General features: G+C 41.6%; 1 protein-coding gene across 2 annotated transcripts in view; it reads left to right on the top strand.

Annotated features, from left to right (window-relative positions):
- Window positions 1-14,411: 14,411 nt before the first annotated feature.
- The window catches only part of NPNT (nephronectin), a 55,271-nt gene continuing 47,416 nt past the window's right edge, over window positions 14,412-22,266 (top strand). Inside the window, exons 1-2 of one of the 2 annotated variants that reach the window (XM_040598190.1) lie at window positions 14,412-14,535; window positions 15,919-16,019. In XM_040598190.1, the coding sequence (XP_040454124.1) occupies window positions 14,465-14,535; window positions 15,919-16,019 (172 nt within the window). In that variant the 5' untranslated portion in view covers window positions 14,412-14,464. The remainder of the gene's footprint in view (window positions 14,536-15,918; window positions 16,020-22,266) is intronic. The other variant, XM_040598197.1, reaches the window with a different exon arrangement.

The raw sequence follows: 22,266 nt of genomic DNA, 5'->3' as shown, positions 1-22,266 counted from the left end.
GCATGCACACAGCCAAATGGAAAATGGGTGTGGAATACAGAGCTAGAACAAAAAAATATCTGGGGTGAGATCTTTATACTTTCCCAGAGAGATACAGCTGGAACTTGCCGAGTGGAGCAAACATGCAAGTGAGACAAGTCATGGGGTATGCAAGTACCAAAGCATAACAATGCAGTGATATCCCCGAGAGGTGTACTGTGTGTGCCCAGTGCCGTAGGAAACCCACAATGGAGACTTGATCCTTTAAGCACTAAGGAATCATTTCATAAGCAGGTTGTAAAATCTTGCACCTGTATATGGCACAACCATATGTAAGATGTATTGCAACCCAATTTTACTGGATTCACTGGGAAAATAGTGTAAAATGTTTACACTACCTGTTGATCAAAATGCATAGATAAACGACCTGCAGAGAAGGACCATTACTGTTTCTCACTTAACAAATCTGAAGGTTGAAAGACGTGGTACCATTTGTTCTCCTTTTTTAGATCTGCTGTTCCTACACGCTTCTCTGCCACCTATGGTTTGGTTAGTTTGAGCAAGTACATTGGAGTGTAGAAATAATGTATTGCTGATCATATTGCTTTGTGTTTTATTATCCCTTATTTTCCATGGATGTCTTTTTATCTTTGAAATCCTTTCATCAACACTAGTACCCAATATGGTATTTGTGTATTGGTGAGGATTGAGTTACATTTCTTGAAGCTTAGAAAAAAAAAATCACAAAACTCTGTTCTGTCTGCCTTTGGAATTAGAGTGCAATTCAGTAAGTGGTGGAGTCAGGAGCATCTTACATATATGAGAACTAAAATAATGTCAAGAATTATGTTGTTGTTATGTGATCATGAAATTTGGATAAACTAGCACTTGGCTAGTTGCAAACAGATTGGAAATAGATGTGGTACGCAGAAAAAAGGCATTTGTGCTTCTTAGCTGTGTTGGCTTCATGTGCCACAGCCAAAGTCTAATTTCAGAAACTGGTGTTAATATTTTGTGCACTTTAATCCAGCAAAGACATTAATTGGCTTTAAAATTTGTATGCTTTTGTCATTCCTAAGTAATTGTCATTTTATCTTTCTGTTAGTGTGCTGTTACAGCTTCGGGTTTTCTTGGTTGATGACGCCAGCCAGCTCTCCCAGTACTCTCAGATGTGTCTGATCCGCTCCTATGTATGAGTTAGGGAACTGCATCCAAGGTGGGGGAAACTGGTTGTGGCTTTGGCATGATGGGAAATGTTAAACATGGAGGAAATGGGCAAGTTTCCTTGCTTATGAAATAAACATGAACAAGTCTAAAATTACCTTTTCATTTACTGGTTTAAAAAAAAAAACAAAAACCTCACACAGTAACTACTTGGCTAAGGAACATCTGAGTTTTATCAGATGTTTTAGCCTAATATTTTCAAGACAGCCAGGGTACTTTTGGTGCAGGCATGTGGAGAGGAACAGTGGGGTGTAAATGTGGAAAGGGAAGGGTGAGTTGAATGGAGGATGGTTATTTGACATACTGCAGCTGTGGAACTCACTCCCTCTAGCAATTTTCTTTCCCTACCCACTCCCATATGTTTGTGGAGACGTTTTTCATCTGGTATTTCCTGGACTGTGGACCATTCTGGGTTATCTATGGCTGTTTGAATTGATAGATGTAAGAGCTGCTTATGTGTGTTTTGTGACAAGCTCACCTACTATTTGGTTGCATTCAGTCTATATAGAAATATATATTAAAATAAGCATATGGTGAGGAAAACCATGCAGGTGATTTTAATAGCTTGTATACAAAGAATCCTATTATTTTGCAAAGATACAAAAAAATATGGAAGTGGTGATCTGGGATAAAATAACCAACTTAGTATAGAACTCTGGGGGTGCCAGTAAGTTTGCATACTTAAAGATAAGTGATCATGTTTACAATGTGCATGTTTCTTTGTGGCATCGGTATTTAGCCAGTGGAATTGCCCATTACATTACTATCATTGAGCCAGGTTTTAAATCAGGGTTTTGAACAGTGGCTTTTAAAGTAAGGATAATGAAGTTACCCATTGTTAAAATAGATGATAGGGAAGGATCATGGGGGATGGAAGCCTCATGCTTTAGATCTTAGGCCAAGAACTCTGAGCCAACTGCTGTTCATTAAAAAGATTGTTGCTCCTTTTTCAGAAGCCTCCAGCCTGGACCACTGCTGGCAACCAAAAAAATCAGAGTTTTGATTCACTTGCAAATCGCAGGCGCCTTCCCTTAATTGAGGTCTGCAGTGGCTGACTTCATAAAATTAACTTTTGTTCGGTTTTATTCCTCAACTGCTAAAAGGCTGTTGAACTGCATAGCTTCTGGTTACTATGGTTTTTGTCCAACTAACATTATTTTTCATGTACTTCAACATAAACGGTAGATTTGTTTCATGAATAGATACCCATTTTCATACCCCTGCTGTGTTACAGTTCCTGAGCTATAATATATATTGCTCCTTGGATGATGACATAATGAGCTTGTAATAACTCCTGGTGTGTTTTATTGACATTACTTTTGTAGACAAAATCACATCAGCTGTGGACTATGCATATTGCCGAAGAGGCCAGTGGTTATAGTAGGTGTGTGTAATTTTGCACATTGCTTTTGCATGCTTTTAGTTAATTTTGCAGAAATAGCTAATGTTTGGCACCCATGAAGGTTGTTTTTAATCATCTGGCATATTCACATTCAAATACCTGTTTAATGCGGTCACCAACTATAGAAATAGTTAAACAATACTGTAAATGGACATGTTTTCTTTGTTGGGATGATTACTGACACATTGAGTTCTTTTTGTTAAGTAATTTGACCGCAAACATCTCTTTGCTTTAGAAAAAGAAGAGGAAAAAAGCTCTGGCAAATAGATGTTTCCCTCAGTTTTCATATTTGCAGTGCTTAGATAGGGAGATATAATTAGAATTTCAGGATAAATTACACAAAGTATTGGATGAAAATCAAGACTAAAATAAACATTCAATTCCTCTTTTTTGCATTTGACCATTACACACAAACATTTGGTTATAAATAGATACCTCATTCATGTTGGAGTAACATTTCATGTTCAAAGTAGGATTCTGGAAAAGAAAATCTTTTTAAAAGTGATTTAAAGCAATTATGCAATTTGAATCCTTTAGTTATTTTATGAATTTTTATTACAATTGGATTACTCTTGTATGCTCTGTAATGAATACCAAAAAGCCCTCTAAATAAAACATGTTCTAACTGAATAATCCTGAGAGAATTTGAAACTGCTGTTGGTTTTAGCTCTTGATAATGTTACGTTAGCAGGATATCTCTATACCGTTGGTATACACAATAGCTACCTGTACAAGGATAAATACCATTGATATGTATACTGTCAACCTGACAGACATAAATCATCTAATTTGATGTTAGCACTTGCCTTGCTTGAAAGAAGTGGGAGCATTCAAGTTCTGAGGATAACACAGCACCATTCTGTGTCTAGCAACTTTATTGAGAATTTGCTGGTGTTTCTAGAGATCGTTAGAAAGTATAGTTTGGAATTAAGTTTTCCAAGATAATCAGTCTTACACATCTAATCTTGAAGAATGTTAGTGTGTTTCTGAAGGTCATTTGTTAAACATGGAAAATGTAGGCACACACAAGCACACAAGTGCTGTGACTTGTTGCCTACCTTCATCTTCGGAGAAGAGTTGACACAGTGCAGAAGGCAGTTAGGCACAGTTTTTTGCTATTGCTCTTGGGCTTGCCTGGGTGATCAAGTCCACTAGACTCATACCTTACTTAAAGCACAGCAGGTTTTCTCTAAGTGGAAGTGCTGCCTGTCTCTCTGAATTGTATGCACCTTCCACATGCTGAGAAAGAGTAGAAAATACCCTTCTTTACTCAGTCATTTTCTGGTTTGAACAAGAAAATCAAAGCTGAAGGTGACAACCATGAAGCCAAATGGGAAGAAATGACTAAAAGCAGCAAATGCCGGGAGGTGCTAGTTTAATTCTAAGCTATACTCCGGACCTTGTTGTGCTGTCACTGTGTGAAGAGTGAGAAAAATCAGTCAGGTTTTGACATGCAGAAGGAATCTATAGAAATTTCTATGATGTGTCTGTTTAATGAAACATGTCCCTAGTGCACATTGATGTGATGTTCTTTGGGACTGCATATAGAGAGTTGCCCTGCAAGCGTGCACACCTGACTTTTTCTTCATGTTGGTAATGTTATTGATGTTGGGGAAATAATTAATTAACTAAATGAACTAAAAGTTCAGTACAACAGGGTTTGGGTTCAAATGTTTGTTTGAATCCCAAAATCATAAGCTTCTGAAAACCAAGAACCAGAGATTAGCATCTTCAGTGTCATTTATAGTACAAACAAATCTGATCCTTTAAGTGGGCTTCCTTTGATTGCTTCCTGATTTAACATGTTTACAATTCCTTTTTCCCTGTATGATTATTGCCTTCAGTTTCAGTAAAAGTAGAAACTGAGTACAATGCAATCTTGACAATCTCATTTTCTGATGGGCAGCTGACATTCTTGAACTGTGCTGAAAGGAAAAATGACACCTCGCTTACCTGAAGAGTTTCCCTCGGTCTTTGAGAGCTGACAGTTTGTCAGTTTAAAGGTGCAGCTTTTATACTATTCAGATTATTTCAAAATATTTTAGAGCAGTTCAGGCTATAGTTCTTGAAAGAAGGGAGAACTTTTTATAGACACTTTCCTGTCTGTCTTTTCAACTCTAATACTTCCCATACTTGACCAAGCATAGTCATCAGTTATGGTTATTTATGTATTAGAACTGAAAAGACAGGAATAAAATGTGCTTCCTGAAATGTGACAGGAACCAACTTATCCCCTTTGTCCTAGTTCAGTCTTCTATCTATCTATAGAACTGTTCATTAATTCTGTTACCTGTGGGATTCTGTTATTTAAAGCTTTACAGGTCCCATTTAAAATTTGGACTGTTTTTCATTTATCATAGAACATTCCAATACTGTCTGCAAACCAGTTTTGAAAATTGTCAGCAGCTTTACTGCAGTCTTTTTCTTAGGTTTCTCCTCTCTTTTCATACTAGCTGTTACAATTTGTTGCCTGTCCCTGAACTTTTCTCACTTTTTCTCCAGCAGAGTATCTTAATTACTGATGGAAAAAGCTTCTAGTCTGGTGCTCCTGGGCCATCTCAGCCAGGAACCATTGTATGTCTCTACATTGTGAAAATCGCAATTCAGGAGAATTCTGGTTTATTTCAACAGTTCAGGCATGTGCCACGTTGCATTTTAAAATGGAATCCTAAATCTGTTGTGTTCTCTCAAAAGATATCAATGAAAACCCATGGAAGTCTTTAGGATTGTTATTTGGGCTTACTGGTTCAGAATGTACAACTTCAAGAAGAACATAGTACAAAATAAAATTGAATGTTGCTGCTTTGCTTTAGCAGAATATAGAAGAATCAGTAACTGTCTACCAAAACCTGTAGATAACCCTGAAACTGCTTCATTTCCTTTCATACTGAGCACTTAAACCCATCTTAAATCTTTTCCATCCTCTTGTCTCTCCACAATGTATTCTGATGTGAATTTCATGCACGTTTTAGTCTCTCAAATCCTACCTAATGAAAACCACAAACAAAATCTGTAATGCTGAAGGGCATGAAAAGGCTCCCAGGCAGCTGCCTGTGCAGTAATTGCCATACCAGTCTTGTGCTTTATGTAACTATTACTACACTATACTTCTATGAGATCTTTCTTGGTTTTGACTTAAAACATGCAAAAATTGTTAGTTTCACAGAGGTCAGTCCTGGGTTCAGTTCTGTTTCACATCTTCCATTAATGATCTGGATAAAGGGGCACTGTGTCCCCTCAGCCAAGTCTGCTGATGATACAAAACTGGGAGGAGGGGCTGATATGCCAGAGGGTCATGCTGCCATCCAGAGGGACCTCGACAGGCTGGAGCAGTGGGCTGACAAGGACCTTATGCCTTTCAAGGAAATGCCAAGTCCTGCACCTGGGGAGGAACAACCCCATGTGCTATATGCTGACAGTTGCCTGGCTGGAAAGCATCTTTGCAGAAGAGAGACGGGGGGTCCTGGTGGACACCAAGATGAACATGAACCAGCAATGTGGCCTGGCTGCAAAAGCAGCTAATGGCATCCTGGGCTGCATTAGGAGGATTGTTGCCAGCTGGCCAAGGGAGGTGATCCTTCCTCTCTACCCAACACTTGTGTGCTGTGTCCAGTTCTGGGCTCCCCAGTACAAAAGAGATACAAAGCTATTTGAGACAGTCCAGCAAAGCATGTCACTGGCTAAGGTGATTAAGTTATGAGAGCGTCTCTCCTATGAGGAAAAGCTGAGAGAGCTGGGACTGTTTAACCTGGAGAAGAGAAGGCTCAGTGGGGAATTTCATCAACGTGGACAAATACCTGAAAGGAAGGTGTAGAGAAGATGGAGCAAGGTGATATCCAGTGACGAGGCAATGGAGACAAATGGGAGAACCCCATCTAAACATCAGGAACCACTTTGTGAGGGTGACTAAGCACTGGCATAGGTTGCTCCAAGACGTTGTGCAGTCTCCATTCTCAGAGCGATTCAAAAGCTGCCTGGACGTGGTCTGAGTTACCAGCTGTAGGTGACCGTGCTTGAGGAGGGGGTTGAGCCAGATGACCCACAGACATCCCTTCCGATCTCAACCATTCTATGATTCGGTGAAACAGCCATAGAAATAATCAGCTGTCCACACTGTTTGAATTTCTGAAAGTTCTTTCAGACATTGCAGTTACATAAAGGTAGAACAGAGGAGCTGGGTCAACAATACCATAGCTATATGAAAACTGTCCCTCAGAGCATCCACAGGAAGTTTTCCTGCCTACTAGTCTTCCTTGGTATCTCAGACTAGGAATTTTCTGTATGTCAAAACAAGATGGAAATTAGGAACTCAATCAATTAGACAAGTCCATTTTCCCCTTGAGAATAGGAATGTAAACTCATGTATATATCTAGTTCTAAGTAATTTATTAGCAACCAGTACCAGAGGATCCATCTCATTACACAGCTATAGCTCAGCTCAGGCAAGTAAGTTACAGCACCTGATACCAAATGAAACGAAGTGAAAATCAGGACCCAGAGTGATTTATGTATTTTGAGCTAATTTATTCCCTCTTTGCCAGAATTTATGTAGGTTCAGTATGAAAAAAGAAAAACAATCTAAAGGATCAGGTTAAAGTCATGCTTGATTGTTTCTCTCTGGAAAGTCATTGACATAATTTATAATTTATGGGTATGCTGCCCAGACTACCTATATACTTTTTTGTGTGTCTGATACTGGCAATGAGCCCGAGGCATGAGGAAAAACAAAGTTACAAAACCTGTGTGATAGTCAAGGCTGATGTCTTAGACTACTGTAAATCATTTCCTTCTGGTTCTGCATCTCCTGGTGTATTTCTTGCTGTAAGGACTGTATTTCATGAGCAGAAACAATTGAATCCATGTTGCACCAGATTGTTTGCTTCTTTTGACCTAAAGACAATCTGGTAACTTTCTAGGCTGATTTATTGCTCTTTCTTATATGTTAAAATTCATAGCCCAAGTCGTCCTAGCTTGCAGTCTGGGCTTATGAAAGAGAAAACTCACATGAAGTCCATAATTATTTCAGGTAATATACAAAACAGTTGATCCGCTTGATTCAAATCAGTTTATATTAGAACTTTGGTCATAAACGTGTCTTCATGGAGGTATCTTCTGCCTTGTTCTTTTTTTAAAGTTACAGCAGAAACTGTGAGGTTAAGTTTGGTTTTGGCTTACGTAGTCATGTTTATTTCATTCTTAACAGCTTTTCTTATGGTTATCCTCTGTGTGATATGTGTGACGCTTTTTCTGGTTTGTTTTCTTTATATTGTCTTTTAGTTATAGCTAGTATCTGGTGATTTGATTTTTGCTGCTTTTTTTTTTTTTTTAAATCTGTCATCAGTCTTTAATACTGTTGAATAGAAGGGGTTTATGCACTTCTAGCCCTTGAAAAAGACCGTACACTTGATTCTGAATATTGCTGAGTATGTGTATTTTCTTGTCACAGGAGTAATATGTTTTTGATAATTTCCACTCAGACTGAATGTCTTGCTGGTGCCTCGGTTCTAGTCTCTTCACTGTGACTGCTACGTGTGTGCGCCTGTAGCCCATGGAGGTGATAATGACTTAGGTGACATTATATTGGTGATGTATAGAACAGTTTTCTTGTGTTCAAGTGTTTGGTTTGCTGAGGAAAGGAGACAGCATCGGACATTGGCTGCACGATATAAAACTGGATGTGAAGAGCTGTAGTACAATCTGCAAAAAGCTGTAGGAGTTGTATTGGACTCAGTGTGTTATTGGAACAGTAGGACCTTGCAAAGATTATGTGGAAAACACTGTTGCAGGAGCATGACTAAGCCAAGCTCCTTAGGAAACTTTGCTGGTTTGTTTTGTTTGTGAGGTTTTCCCAAAGGATGGCTGAACTAGAGCAGTGAATAATGAGAGCTGCTTGGCTGAAACAGCCTGGAGTAGGTAACAGTGATTCTGGTGCATTGCTGGAGGCATTCTGTAAAGTGCTGACAATCTAAGTGCATAAAACAGTTTGTCAAACGTTTATTCAACAGGTTCCTTCTCTTTCTGCCTTTTTCAGGTAGTGCCAGAGGCCATATGTATGTTTTTCTGCTCTACCTGTGGAGGCATTCACAATTGTTTCACTCACCTGCAGAACTCATCCCAGTTCCACCCTGTTGCCTGCCTGCAAGTGGGGATCAATGTAGTGTAGTTTCCGATTCTGTCCGCAAAAAAAATCTTAACACCATGTATTCCAACAGCTGCATCTCTTTCACTGCTGGCATCGCTGAGAGGTGCAGGGTGTGCAAGGCTGGGATTAGGGCAGACAGTTTAGCACCATTTTTTTTAAGCTGGCTTTGCTGTCCCTCACCATCCTGCCCAAGTTGTCTTTTGCATCAACTGCAGATTTTTCTGCATTCTATGATTGTGTTGCAAGTGAGGCCAAGTAGACTGTCTTCCTAATGGACAGAGTAATGTTCAGTTTGGGGGCTTATCATTGTGATCCCCTATGCAAAATACCTTTGGTACAAAAATTGATTACGTGGACAGTTAGAAATCTGTTTAAAAGGCATAGCAGAAAAGAATACGAAATCTTACTGGCTTTGAAAGGTAAATTATTGTTTATTTATGAGGGAAAATCTTCACACTGTAATGAAATGCAAGAAACTTTAACACAAATGCTGCTTGTAGTTTTTGAAGAAGGATCAAGTACGTGTGGAAAAAACTTAACTGGAAAAAGCAAATCGGTTTGGAATACCTGATGCAGAAAAAGTGTTAGGAAGCTTTTGAATTATTTTTTCCAAAGCACAGTGTTTATCTGTGCTGAAGATATTTTGATACTACGATGTCTGATAGTTTTGATGACTTTCTTACCCTTTCATGTAGGTTTACTAAGAGGGATGCTGAGTACCAAGATTGATTTAGCTGATTGAGTTGCTGGATTTTCTTGATGCCTCACAGTTTTCTTATGCCTCTTTCTTTCTTGAACTGACAGAGAATGTTACCTATCATATGATGAAGATAATATTTACTCAAAAAATGCTACTTTTAAATATACCGTATATAAAGTTGCTTGAAAAGCAGAATTGCATAGCCCCAGAGGAGAAGTAGTGACATCAAAAGTTTAATAGATAATTTGGACTTGGATTCTTTTCTTCTGTTCCATTTTCCAAGAAGTACACATGTTACATTAGCATCACAAATGCAGAATGATCATGCATGCCATTAACTACAAATCAAGTGTTTTTTACACAGTCATAGTGTGATTTATTGACTTGGAGGGTAGTGTGATATTTATGGTTAACTTCCTTAGCCTCAGTGAGGATGAAATATTTAGAAAGGAGGAAGGATGGGTTTGTGGTTTTAAGTATGAAACTGATAAGCAGGAGATCCCTTTCTGTTTTGATGACAGATTATTTTGTGGGAAAATAATTTTCTGTTCCTTAATTTCTGCTTATGTAAGTGGAAGATTTTTGCAGGAATTATTGCCTGATTCCACTGAATAGATGACATAATGAGTTAGTATTTGTAATGTGTTTTAAGACAACAAGGAGGAAGTTAATATTTAAAAAGTGGACTTGAAAGAAGTTACTCATTTAATGCATCCCTCAAGGAAAATTTACCTGGCAGTAGATTGCCCTGAAATCAGTATCTTTTACTGGTGTGATTATGATTATGAACAATTCATAGATCCCTGTAATGATTAAGATAAATGTTCAAGTTGTTTCTGTGTGATTTCTGTCATGTCTGCCATATTCTGTCAGGGTGGTCTCTCCTCCCAAGTAACAAGTGACAGAACAAGAGGAGATGGCCTCAAGTTGTGCCAGGGAAGGTTCAGATTGGGTGTTAGGAAGAACTTTCTTCACTGAAAGGATGATCAAACATTGGAACAGGCTGCCCAGGGAGGTGGTGGAATCACCATCCCTGAAGGTAATTAAAAGACATGTGGTCGTGTCACTTAGGGACATGGTTTAGTGGTGGACTTGGCAGTAGGTTAATGGTTGGGCTCAATAATCTTAAAGATCTTCTCCAACCTAAATGATTCTATGATTCTGTCTACCTTATCTGTCAATATCTGTCAGCCTAACATCTACCATTGTGTATCTTTTCAGATCTTTTTTTTTTTTCTTCATACTGCCTGTCTGGTCGATGACAGGGCATATTCCAGAAACTGTTGTTCATTTTTTTCCCTCTCAGGAATAGTTACAGCCACAAGGAGTGTATTAGAAACCTGTATTTACCCCTTCAGCTGAAGTTTTAAACACAGAGTCCAATGGGCACAGTCTACCTCAAGTGAAGTAAAAGTATTTTTCAAGAGGAAAGAGGAACAGGTCCCCTGCATACAAGAAAGGTTCATTTCACTAAAGAAAACTATAAGTAAGCTTAATTTCTTTAAATCTGAGCTTCCTGTTGTTTACATGCTTTTTTAGTTGATGTTAACTTGTGTTACCAGTTACATATATTGCTTAGGACGTTGGTTCTTTCATGGAGTGTAACACTGCACTGTATTGTTTTTGGAAAAATAGGAGTACTGTACTGAGCGGTATACTGAACACGTTCCTGCATGTTTTGCTTAACTGTATGGTGCCAGACATCACTGTTACACTCACCATCCCAGAAGCACCTGTTGTCATCACCACCTTTAGCCTCCCTGCAGCGGAATTAGCAAGCCCCATTCCTTAGAGCATTTCTTCACTCTGCCACCTTATCACCAAAATTCGGTTTTCTGTGTAGACAGATGTGCCTTTATCACTTATGGTGTAGAATACAGCAATAGAATATATACCTAGGGCTTCATCCCCTGGGAAATTCTAGGTAATTCAGAACCCAGTGGGCTTTCTAGTGGCATGGTCAACCTGCAAGTATTTTAAACTCTGCTCTCAACACAGAGTATCTTAACAAGTTTAGGGTCTTGATTTTCACAGAAGAGTCTCGATGTGAGCTTGATATATCCATGAGACTGAAAGTCTGAGATGAGGACCATGGCTGATAGTGTGGGTAGATAAAGTTTTTTATGGAGGAATGGAGAAGAGTAAAATAAGCATGATGGGAAGGGTCACTATGCTTGCATAAAATAAACATCTCTTCAGGCAAAATTTGCCTTCCTCTTAGCAACTGCTGCATATATTTTTACTTTTTCATACACAGCTTTTCTATTCAAAATACTGTGTCTTCCTCTGTGTTTCTGCTTCGCTGTTGCTACTTTGCAGCTAAAAACCTGACTCACATGTTGCACCCAACCAAGTGTCTTATCAGTATCTTTGAAAAAGCTTTCTTGGGCACTTGTTCCTTTGTCCATGCTCCACTTCATCCTCTGCTTGGTAGCGGGGTATGTGCGAGCTGGCCATCTGAGTGCTTGAGGCACAGCTGCTGGACATCAGGTCAGCCCACCCTATGGCTTCAACATTCGCCAGGCTTTAATACTGCTTCACTAAACATAAGGCATGGAAGTGCTTCTAATACTTCCAAAAACTTCTCCATCTCCATCGCATATATATATACACAAACATATATAGAAAATATAAAAATAACCTTAATATTACACTGCTTTGTGGGTGTATATGGAAGACTGCTTTATACACCTTTAACTTGTCAAGAGAATTGGTTCTTTGCCAGCTCCCTCAGTAATCCTTTTAGTGTCCTGGATATGAGAAACCGCCTTGTTAAGAAAACTCCACTGGCATCGATAAAGCATTGCCAGAATAAATAAATTCATAAATGACTGGATGTTCAATTCCAGTGATAGGTATAGAAGTGCAATACATGATCTTTAGTGGCTGGTTAGCTGTTTGTTCAGGCTGATGTTCCAGAAGACATTGTAAAGGCGGCAGAAGTTAACCAAGAGCAGACAATCTTAACTGGAGTAGACACTACGTCTGAACAGCACACTAGTATTAACACACAAGAGTGCCAAACAGGCTGCTGAGGAAATTTTAAATACCGAGTGCAGCCTGGAGAGATTACATGATCTTACTGTCATTTGCGAGTATACGTGCTTTAAAGGAGTAGCGTGTGCTTTAAAGTTGCTGTGTACATAGGTTTCACCATGCAGCATTGCATGAAAGGAACTGATTTTTAAAACATGTTCCTCTGGATATCAGAGGGAAAGTGTCAGGTTGCCCTAGACCTTAATTCACAGTGAATTTCAAATGTTGCTTTTGGCACCTGTCCTGAACTTGGCTGCAGTGTAATTTGTGGACACTTCTTTTCCTGCAAGTTGGAGAGATGCAGGCAGATGCTGTTATCAGAAAGAAATCCCTAATGCAAAATCCTGTTATCACAAACAGGTTTTCTCTCCCTTTTCCCATAAAATCTTGATAGTGAATTAATTCTGCACAGTCGGTTATCACACATCCAAGTGGAAAAAAAAAAAGTGATCTATCAAGCAAGAACTGGGAATTCCAGCTCTATTCAGCAAGAATCTAATCTGAGCCAGATGCTCCCCTGTCTTTACCAAATGCCACTGTGTTGTCTTCACTGTTGGGCTATCAGCTTCTTAGGTGAGTAAAGGGAACCAGGTTTGGTCCTTGGTGAGGTTTTTGTATCTGAGCCCTCTAAGAGGGCTTGTTAGGTAACAAGCACCTTGTGGAATCATCACCTTGTAGCTTTTACAATTGTTTTTTCTCTCTGTCTGAAAAGTGCAGGGTTGAGGTTGTGGACAGAAAGCTTAGCATGGGGAATGTATGGTCCTGAAAAGATGACAGAAAGAGAGGAAGGAGCAATGAAGGGGGCTTTCTGCTGCAAACTGGAGGAGAAAGTGGTAAAACCACTCTGGGGAAAGGTATAATTTTTGAAAGCTCACTGGGGCAATTTGTATCGTGTGCAAAAAGTAGTTTACCTGTTGCTTAAATTATCTGTGAAGCGTTTTGAAGGTGGAAAGTGCTCTGGACAGAACCACCAACATAAATCTAAAGCCTGAAATAGTGTTTGGCATACAGATGCTCCCTGAAGGGTTTGGCTTTATGTTACAGCACAACTCAGAAGATCTTTGTTTTGTGCTTCTAAGCTGCGGCCAGACCCTTGTAAGAAGGGTTTTAGCCTTGATTTAGGCACAAATCAAAACCAGTGCTGCAACCTCGGCCAAGTTGTTGGTCCCATCTGTCTGTAATCAGAGGGATCTCAGAGCAGCTCTGACCCCAGATTGGTGACACACTCTTATTAAAACGGTCCCTCAATAAGTCCCGGGAGCTGCAGTTCATAGAAACAACACAAAAATAACTGCCTGGTGTAGTGTACGGATGCGGTGGGCACTGTTGGTAGTGGTGCTGGGACATCGTTAACATTCTGTGTGGCTGATGTTTAAACTTGGCACTTTTTTCTTCTGGTCAAGGGCTGGGACACCAGTTGTCACACGTGCCAGCATCTGAGCACTATTAATAGGAGCGTTGGAGCCAGAAAAAACACATACACCTTGTAATTCCTTTGAAAAGCTTTATTCTGGGGGAAGTTTGCTTGGCAGAAGGCAGCCAAATCTTGACACTCTTGGCTTTAGATGAGGACTTTGCTGGCAGAGGGGAGGGGGTGGCCCTCCTACCTCATGAACTTCAAGCTGGAAAAGCTTATAAAAACAAAGCCGCCGCCTCTTGGTGGCTTCAGAGCGCGGCTTTTGCCTCGCTCGGCCCCTGTTGGAAGGAGCCGGGGGCTTCTCCCGCGTGCGGACCGTGCGGCACCGAGGGGCCGGGCCCGCCGCCGGGGGCTGCCGCTGCCCCTCCGCGGGAGGCGGGCGGTCCGGCCGCGGGCGCCTCTGCCGGGGACGGGCGGCGCTGCCGCTCCCCGCCTCCTCCGCCCGGCAGCGGGCGGGCGGGCAGAGGGAGAGGGGCGCTCGCCGCCGCTCCGGAGCTGTGGCAGCGCAGCCGGACCCCCCGGCCCGCAGCCCGCCGCCCGCCCCGCGCCGCCTCGGCGCCGGCCATGGAGCTCTGCCTGCGGCTGCTCCTGGCGTCCTGCCTCGCCCTGGGGGCGGCCGGCGAGTTTGACAGAAGGTAGGCGCGGGGTGCGCGGCGGTGCCGGGCCGGCCGGTCGGTCGGTGTTACCCCGGGCGGGTCGGAGCCCCCGCGGGGAGAGCGCAGGCAGCCCGGGCTCTCCGCGGGGCGGGCGGGGGCGCCGGCACCGGGGCTGTAACGGCCCGCGGGCTCCTGACCGCCGCCGGGGCGCGAAATGGCGGCGGGGGCTCGTTACCGGCCCCGGGGCTGCCTCCCGGCGAGGTGGGGGCGGCTGGGGACCTCGGCGGGACTCGCCTGGGCGCCCGGGCTGGGAAGAGGTGCCCGGGGGCCGGGCGGGCCGAGCGCCAGCGCCCGGTGGGCGGCCGCAGGTGGAGGCGCGGGGCCCGGCGCCGCTGCCGCGTTCCCCGGGACGGGCTCTCTCTGCCCTGTGCCCGCCGCCCTCGGCCTGCGCATCGCTCGGCGGCCGGCGCACGGGCTCAGGCACATACTGCTCTGGCAGGGCTGTGTCCCGCGGGAATTGGGAACAAAGCTCTTCGCGTGCTGCAAAAATAGGATTAGTGTATTGACGCCGCGAGGCACTCGAAACGGAGTACGGCGAAGGCAGCGGCTCAGGTTTCAACACGCACCGGGTGGAAGCGCCTGCCCGCGGCGCCTGTGCCTCACGGGCCGCGCCGGGCGGCGTCAGGTGCAGGGGGCGGCCGGCCCGGCCCGGGGACATCGCCGCACGGTCCCTCCGCAGGGGTCACCGGGCTCGGCTGAAATGCGGTGTGCGTCTGGTTCCAGCTTGCCAGTGACAAACGCTAACGGTTTGTGTCAGCGCTTCGTATCTGCTTGAGACGGTGCCGTCTTGTCCTTGGAACGAGGGAAGACCGCAGCTCTCCTTTTCGGCGTAATTTCTTTGTAACAGCTCTGGAAGCCTTCGGTTTGATTTCTTTTCCCTTGAATGTTTCAGTGAGAAAACTTGGTCGTATATTGTGAAGTAAACCAGTGCTGAAACTTTATGATGGTGGTTTATTCCATGTTATAAACTGTTTCAGGCTTCTGACGTTACTCAATACCAGCCTGGGGGTGGCAGCAGTGAGCAGGCTGCAAGGCATGCCCGATTGTTCAGGCTTTACCGAGTTACCGTCATTATCTTTCCCCCTTTTCACCTACAGTCACTAGCATTTCCTAAACTAAACAAAATATGAACCATAGAAATATCTTAGACTCATCTTAGACCAGTTACTGTTAAAAAAGAAAAAAAGGGGGGGGGGGGGGGGGAAGGGAATCTCTTTCCTTTCAGGAAAGGGGTTTTGCTGCTCTTTGTCTTTCGTGTTTTGGGGTTTGGTTTTTTTTTATTTTTTTAATTTATTTTATTCTAGAATAATTTTAGCTACTTTCAAAATGTTTCATCGGACGTTTTTGAACTGTCTCGCTCAGGTGGCCCAGGCAAATAGTCTCCTCCACAGGACTGTGTCGGTTTGGAAGTAGAATTGACTGCTGCTGGGGCTGGGCCCGACTCTCCTGGGGCCAATGCCAACGTGAGTATTGTTGCTGCTGGGGCTTCTAGTCACTCGTAGAAAAGGCTTGTACACACCTAGTCACGTCTTTCACGTGTTCACACCCATTCTTACAATGCAGGGCTTAGGCTTTTGCACGTGCGAGTCTGACTTAGAAGGATGTTGTCACGTTCAAATTCTGTCTGTTATTAACTACTAAAAACGATTGCAATCAAGTAAGGTGAACTTTAGTTAGGACAATAAGAATGTGGGAATTTCTGTTTGGTTTCCACTTCATTTCATGCTCTGTTCTAATAGCCTGACGTAACACCAAACTGTGTCATGTTACAGGCGCTGCAGGGCAAGAACATTTGCGTCCGAGAAGGAAACCCAAATTATTGATATTTCACTCAGAAATGCTCTGTTCTAATAGCCTGACATAACACCAAACTGTGTCATGTTACAGGCACTGCAGGGCGAGAACATTTGCATCCAAGAAGGAAACCCAAATTATTAATATTTCACTTGGAAAGTCGATGGAAATGTTCCAGTTAGTATTAAGTTCAAACATTCTTTCAGTAACCCAAAACTAAGGGAATAAATCCACCTGACAGCATCCTTTTACAGGGTCACACGTGATGAGAAATGTCGCTGAGATTCTTCCATCTGTCTGGAGTCTTTGCTATAATTGCAGGATAACCAAGTAAATAAGTCTTCATCATTAACTGCATCTTCAAAAGGTATTCTGTGGGTGGCAGCTAGCACTGTGTAGAAGTTAAAATCGTTAGGGGTGTCACAGAGAGCTCAGCTTTTAAAACTACAGCCTTTGATACTGGGAACGCTTGCTCATGTTTTTAACAGTGCAGACATGAGTGATATTCCCTAAGTGTTTGCAGGAGTGAACCTGTAATTGTTGGTCCTTGTTTTGGTTTTATTTATTTATTTATTTAGATGCAGATGTCTGCAAACTAGATCATTTTCTGCCAAGCCATTTTTAAAGTAAAACAGGTACTAAATACTCTGAAGTTGCTTAATTTTCAGGGTAGTGACTGCAGGTGGCAAATATTAGGCAAAAGATAGAAACAGCATTGGCAGTGCAACTGTAGACTCTCAGCAAAGGTTTTGTTCAAATCTGTAAACAGCAAGACTGGCTTCTTCCTTCCCAAGTGTCTTAAAAGCCCAGAATGTTTAATAGGTATATAAGATGACTGGTAAAAAAAGCTATGTAAATTACTTCTGGAACATACCATCCCTGATACTGATTTTTGATGCAAAGTTCTCAGTTTGATATCTCTTAGGCCATAGCATGAATCATTTTGATTTTTAGGGCTCTAATTGGTAACAGGTAGTCCTTTCCTTGGGGTGAATGTTTACAGAGAAGGAAGGAGAATGTGAAGTGGGTTGACTGGGGTTACTCCGGAGATGATGGAATCTATGTCCATTTTTGATAATGCAGTTTTATTTGAAAAAACATCAAGCAATTACATGTTTGAGGCTATGAAGGCTTGACTGGAAAGTATTAGTTATTTGCATTATTTTTTAAAAAAAAAACAAACCCACAAAACAACAAGGCAAGAACAAACACAAAAAAACCCAACCAAAACACCAACAGGGTCTCGCTGTGGCCATTCTCTTAGACAAATTGTCTCCTGTATTGTGACCATAATATGCAGCTCATGTTCAGGTGGAAGTCAGTTTCTCACTATTACCAACTCTGATTTGGATTTGCATTTTCATGGTCTTGTGAGACAGGAATAGCATAAAGTGATGCTATCAAAAGATTCGTAACTAAAAGTTGAAAATGAAACAGAGGCTATAATACACTGAAAGTATGTTTTATTTTTTATTCTTTGAATTTTGTTAGTAAGGTCATTTGTAGTGCCAACTTTTTCAGATACTATAAATGCTCTTTTTTTTAAGGCTAAAGCTTGGTGAATTTTCACCTCCTGCTGCTGCATTTTAGTCCATTACTCACAGATTTGCTCTCCATGCACATTTCCAAGAAGTACAGAGATGGATTTTATATGGTTATTTATCTCCAGTAGTTGGGACCAGACTTCCAAAGGAATACAGTTATAACTTAGGTGTCTAAATGCCCCATTTTTTTCTGGTTCAGAAGAGTCTCAGCTGTTTGGGTGAAGAGCTTATTAAAAACTTAGCAGTTCCTTCTAGTTTTTAAATAAGAGCCAAACTCTTAGAAAAATAAAGCAAGAAAATCTGCCCCAGTTGTGGGTGGTGAAAATTCCAGTCATATCACAGAGTGGGAGATTACACTAAATGAAAGTGAATCTTTCTAGTGCTTGCAGCCAAACAAAATCTGTAGTCAACTCTCCACCTTGGGAATGTGGCATTTGGTATGAAGGATTAACCTGGCAGGGAAAGCAGCATTCCTGACCTCAAAGGAAAACTCAAGTGTTTTACTGTACAAAGGGATATTACTGAAAATTTTCAAAAAGCCAAGTACACAATTATTTCTCCTGCTTTCTCGATGGAGAAAGGCAAACCTCTTAGTCCTGTCCCCAAAATGAGTGGCATAAATACATGTCAGACTTCCTCTACTAGATGCATATTTTCTTTGCTATTTCTAGAATAAATTGTGATTTTGCAATAAAAACAAGCATAGGGTCAGGCTTAAAAGTTAACAGTGAGACCCAATTTAAAAATGAGTCCAAAAAAGCAGCTGTAAATATTCAGGCAGTAATGCTGAGCTCTTTATTAGTGAACTTGAACTTCTTTTCTCAAACTAGTTTGAGCCATCCTTGGTGTGGGTGCAAGTGCTACAGCACCTTTGGACTCTCACCTGCTTAGTCATGCATGATCTACTATGTAGGCACTAATTACCTCCGAATTCATCTTTCTGCAACATATATAAGGTGAGAGCCATGCTGGAGCCAGAGTATAGCAAGAATATAGGCTCTGGTACATGACAGGGTTGTCCCAGTTCATGGAGACCTCTGAGCCACACACGGGCAAGTGGTTTCTAACATACCTGGATACATTTTCTGCTGTCCAGCTGAGCTGCTCCTCCAGACAAGTGTGGGCATGCCTTCTGCCCATGGCTATTGAGAAAAAATGTCTTAGGTTAAACCAACTGTGTGATTTAAGGTACTGGTTTAATTGTTTAAGATGTTTAAGACTGTATATGTCTAGCAGGGTAGGAGTGTGGCACAGCTGACAAGCAGTAACTCATTAAGCCTTGGTAACTCAGTGCTCCTGATCTTCCATCCATAATCCATCCATACTGTTTCAAACGGCAGCTGAACTGTGTTAGCTGAACTTGCTGTTGTGAAGTGTGGAGTGTAATTCATTTTATATCCCTTTGACAAAGGAGTGCACGTAGAGCATAATTCTGCTTACTGCTGCTTAGTAACGCAAGTCAGCATAACTCACATAACTGTCTTTTTCACTCCTATAAACATGTAGGAAGAAGTTGAAATCAGGCCCCTCCTTTAATTTACTCTCTTCCTTTAAAAACATCCTCTGTCTCCTGTTAATAAATTACACCAACCAAGAGTTGTACATGTAAGGCATGCCTTATGTGCACATGTAAGGATCTGTCTGTAAACTTGATTCCAAAGCCTGTCAATGTCAGCCCTTTCCAGTTCCATCAAATGCACTTAGAAGGTGTCCCCCCAACTGCAATAATGAAGAACCTTGAAACAGTTTGGATTTTTTTTTTTTCTTTCTTGCAGGTTGTGAACAGTAAAGCGTGATCCATGTTTAGGGAATTAGATCCGTTTTGAGACTGATACAAATACAGCCATATTTTCAAAGGAGCCAAACAAACGTAACTCAAATAAATTCATTGGCATTTCTTAGTCCTTGTAAGCTGAAAATCCATCCACACCTATTTAGTGGCCTAATCTAGATATAGAGCTGCAGATATATTCCATCACTCATGTAATTAAGTAGCTTCTCTGAGATTTTGGTCTGCTATATAAACTGGGTTTATTGTTAAACCTGGTGTGTAGAAAGGCTGATTTGGAAGAAGCAGAAACATTTAGGCAACAGGTTTTAGTTCATGTGAAGTAACCTTATCGTCAGTGTAGAGCTGATCCTTTACACTGATGAACTCGTAGCATCAGTGCTTTAAAGTTAGATGTTAAATATCCCAATTGGAAATTAGTCCCAAAATCCCATGTTGTTGCCCAGCCTGCAGGATTTACATGCTCCTAAATAAGTAGTAATGGGAGTAATATTTCTAAGTGGGAGTAATCAGACAAAAGCCTGCTTCTGTGAAAAATAGTATGTTGATGAAGTACCTGATGAGACGCGTAAAAATAGGGCTGTTATCTTGCACTTCTATGTGTTGTTATTTTTGTGCACACAGCAAAACTGTAGCCCATAGCAAAAGTGAGGGTAGAGTTTCTTCTGGATTTCTTCTCTCGGAGTAGGGAGTTTTGGCTTCCTGTGACAGAACATTTTTGGTGAGAGCGGGTATCCACAGTACATTTTAAATTCATAACTTCTTCTGTGTTGTAAGACAACAGCTGTGGTACTGAGTGTGTTGTCCAAACTCAGAACCCATTCAACGGGTTTTTAAGCTTACAGAGAAAACCAAGTCAGGGCATGCATCATTGCACACATCTTGCACAAACGGACTTTTCTGTGTGCCAGCAGAAAAAATTTGCCTTAGGAAGTTGATTCAACTTTTTTTTTTTTTTCATGGTTTGAAATACCTGGGGGAAGAGAATTTCCAGCAGTGGCAGGGCTGAAACGCAGTTCTTTGAGCTGAATGAGAAATGTCAACTGCAGAATAGAAAACAGTCATGTCTGTTCCTGTGTTCTAGCTACGGTAGTCTAGGAGACTTGCTGAAGCCTGTCTTCTCATCCCTCCAATAAGATGTCTGTAGCATTATTCTGTGGGGATGGCTGTCTTACTGAGTGTTTCTAAAGGAAAGGATAATTTGTGCTTTGTTGTCCAAGTGTTTGTGCTAGATCAGAGGTAGGCCAAGCAGCAGGAAGGTCCTTGGAACTGTGGCTGACTGACCCTCACTTATAATCCAGCGTACAGAAATCAGCTGTGAATATAGACTCACATACTGAGCTCTGGAACCCAGTTATCAGAAAACTAAAATACAGGATAAGAGGTACGCTCATTTCATGTAAAGACTTACTTGAGAAGTAGTGTGATGGTTTTGATTCTTCAGTATGAAAGTGGAAGTTCTCCCCTTGAGAGACACAGACAACGCTAGAGTTTATCTGAAAAATAGTTCTTTGTGGTCATTTTTGCCACTAATGCATCTTGGTTCCCTGAAAGTTATTCTTAGAACTAATGGTCTACCTGCCTTGCTTTTATCTGGCTTACAGATACCTCTGTAGTTCTTTCAAAAGCTATAAAAATGGTTTCCACATGCGTGTGTCTTTCATGAACAAAATACACCTGCTTTGTACTTGGCTGCATGTCTGTAATTGATTTGTGTGCTAGTTTTATGTAGTCGAGGTACACTGAAGATATAGGCTGCCTTTTGCTTCAAAATCTCAGCTGCAGTTTAACCGCCAAGAACTGTAGGAAGAGGTACTACTTCTATATAGATTTGAAAGGTTAAGCAAGATTTTTTTAAGAAAAGCAATATAAAATGGCTTGAAATTCTCATTCTGGATTACAGTTTGGACAACTCCTTTGCTTGAGGGATGGCAGAAATGGTTCTTTTTGCTGTGTTCACACACATACAAAATAGAAGGTTGGATCTGCAGCTTCTATAAAGAGATGCAGATCTATGGTCAGATCCGCTACTGGCAGGAGTTTGCATGACTGTTGGAGTCAGCAGAGGGTACTCTGAGGTTTTGTCTGGTAGGCAGAAAGTTTGCCAAACAGAAGTTGCTTAACAGGAATAAAATCCCACTGAACATGGGGTTTACAAGTAGTGATGTTATTTGATTGCTTTGCTCATTTCAATGTTGAATTCTCCTTAAACTATAACAAAGTCCATAAATTCTGTCTTGAGAAGGAGTGGTGAAGATGAGTGTGCTCTTTCAGAGCATTCACCTGTTGTAATTCCATCTGGTTATCTCCCTGTGCTGACGTTTGAGTGTTCCGCCTAAGGAGCAAAACCAGAATAGGCCTGCATTAGTTCCTCACCACCTCACACTAAAACCATGACAATTGGCTTAAAAACCTAGGGACAGAGCAATCAAGTGAAATAGTCCATTAGTAAAGTGTAAGTCAAGCCATCGATTTACCCCTCCCCTTAGCATTGCAACATTAAAAAAATGTTAATTGAAGTTTGTCAGGTTAGCATTTAGATTTAGTCAGACCTAGTAGAAACCATACGATTTCAGGTGGGTC

This window comes from Falco naumanni, chromosome 1 (assembly GCF_017639655.2).
Source record: "Falco naumanni isolate bFalNau1 chromosome 1, bFalNau1.pat, whole genome shotgun sequence".
NCBI classification, from domain to species: Eukaryota; Metazoa; Chordata; class Aves; order Falconiformes; family Falconidae; genus Falco; species Falco naumanni.
The sequence above is the reverse complement of the archived record's forward strand: the minus strand, read 5'-3'. Positions and strand labels throughout refer to the sequence as shown.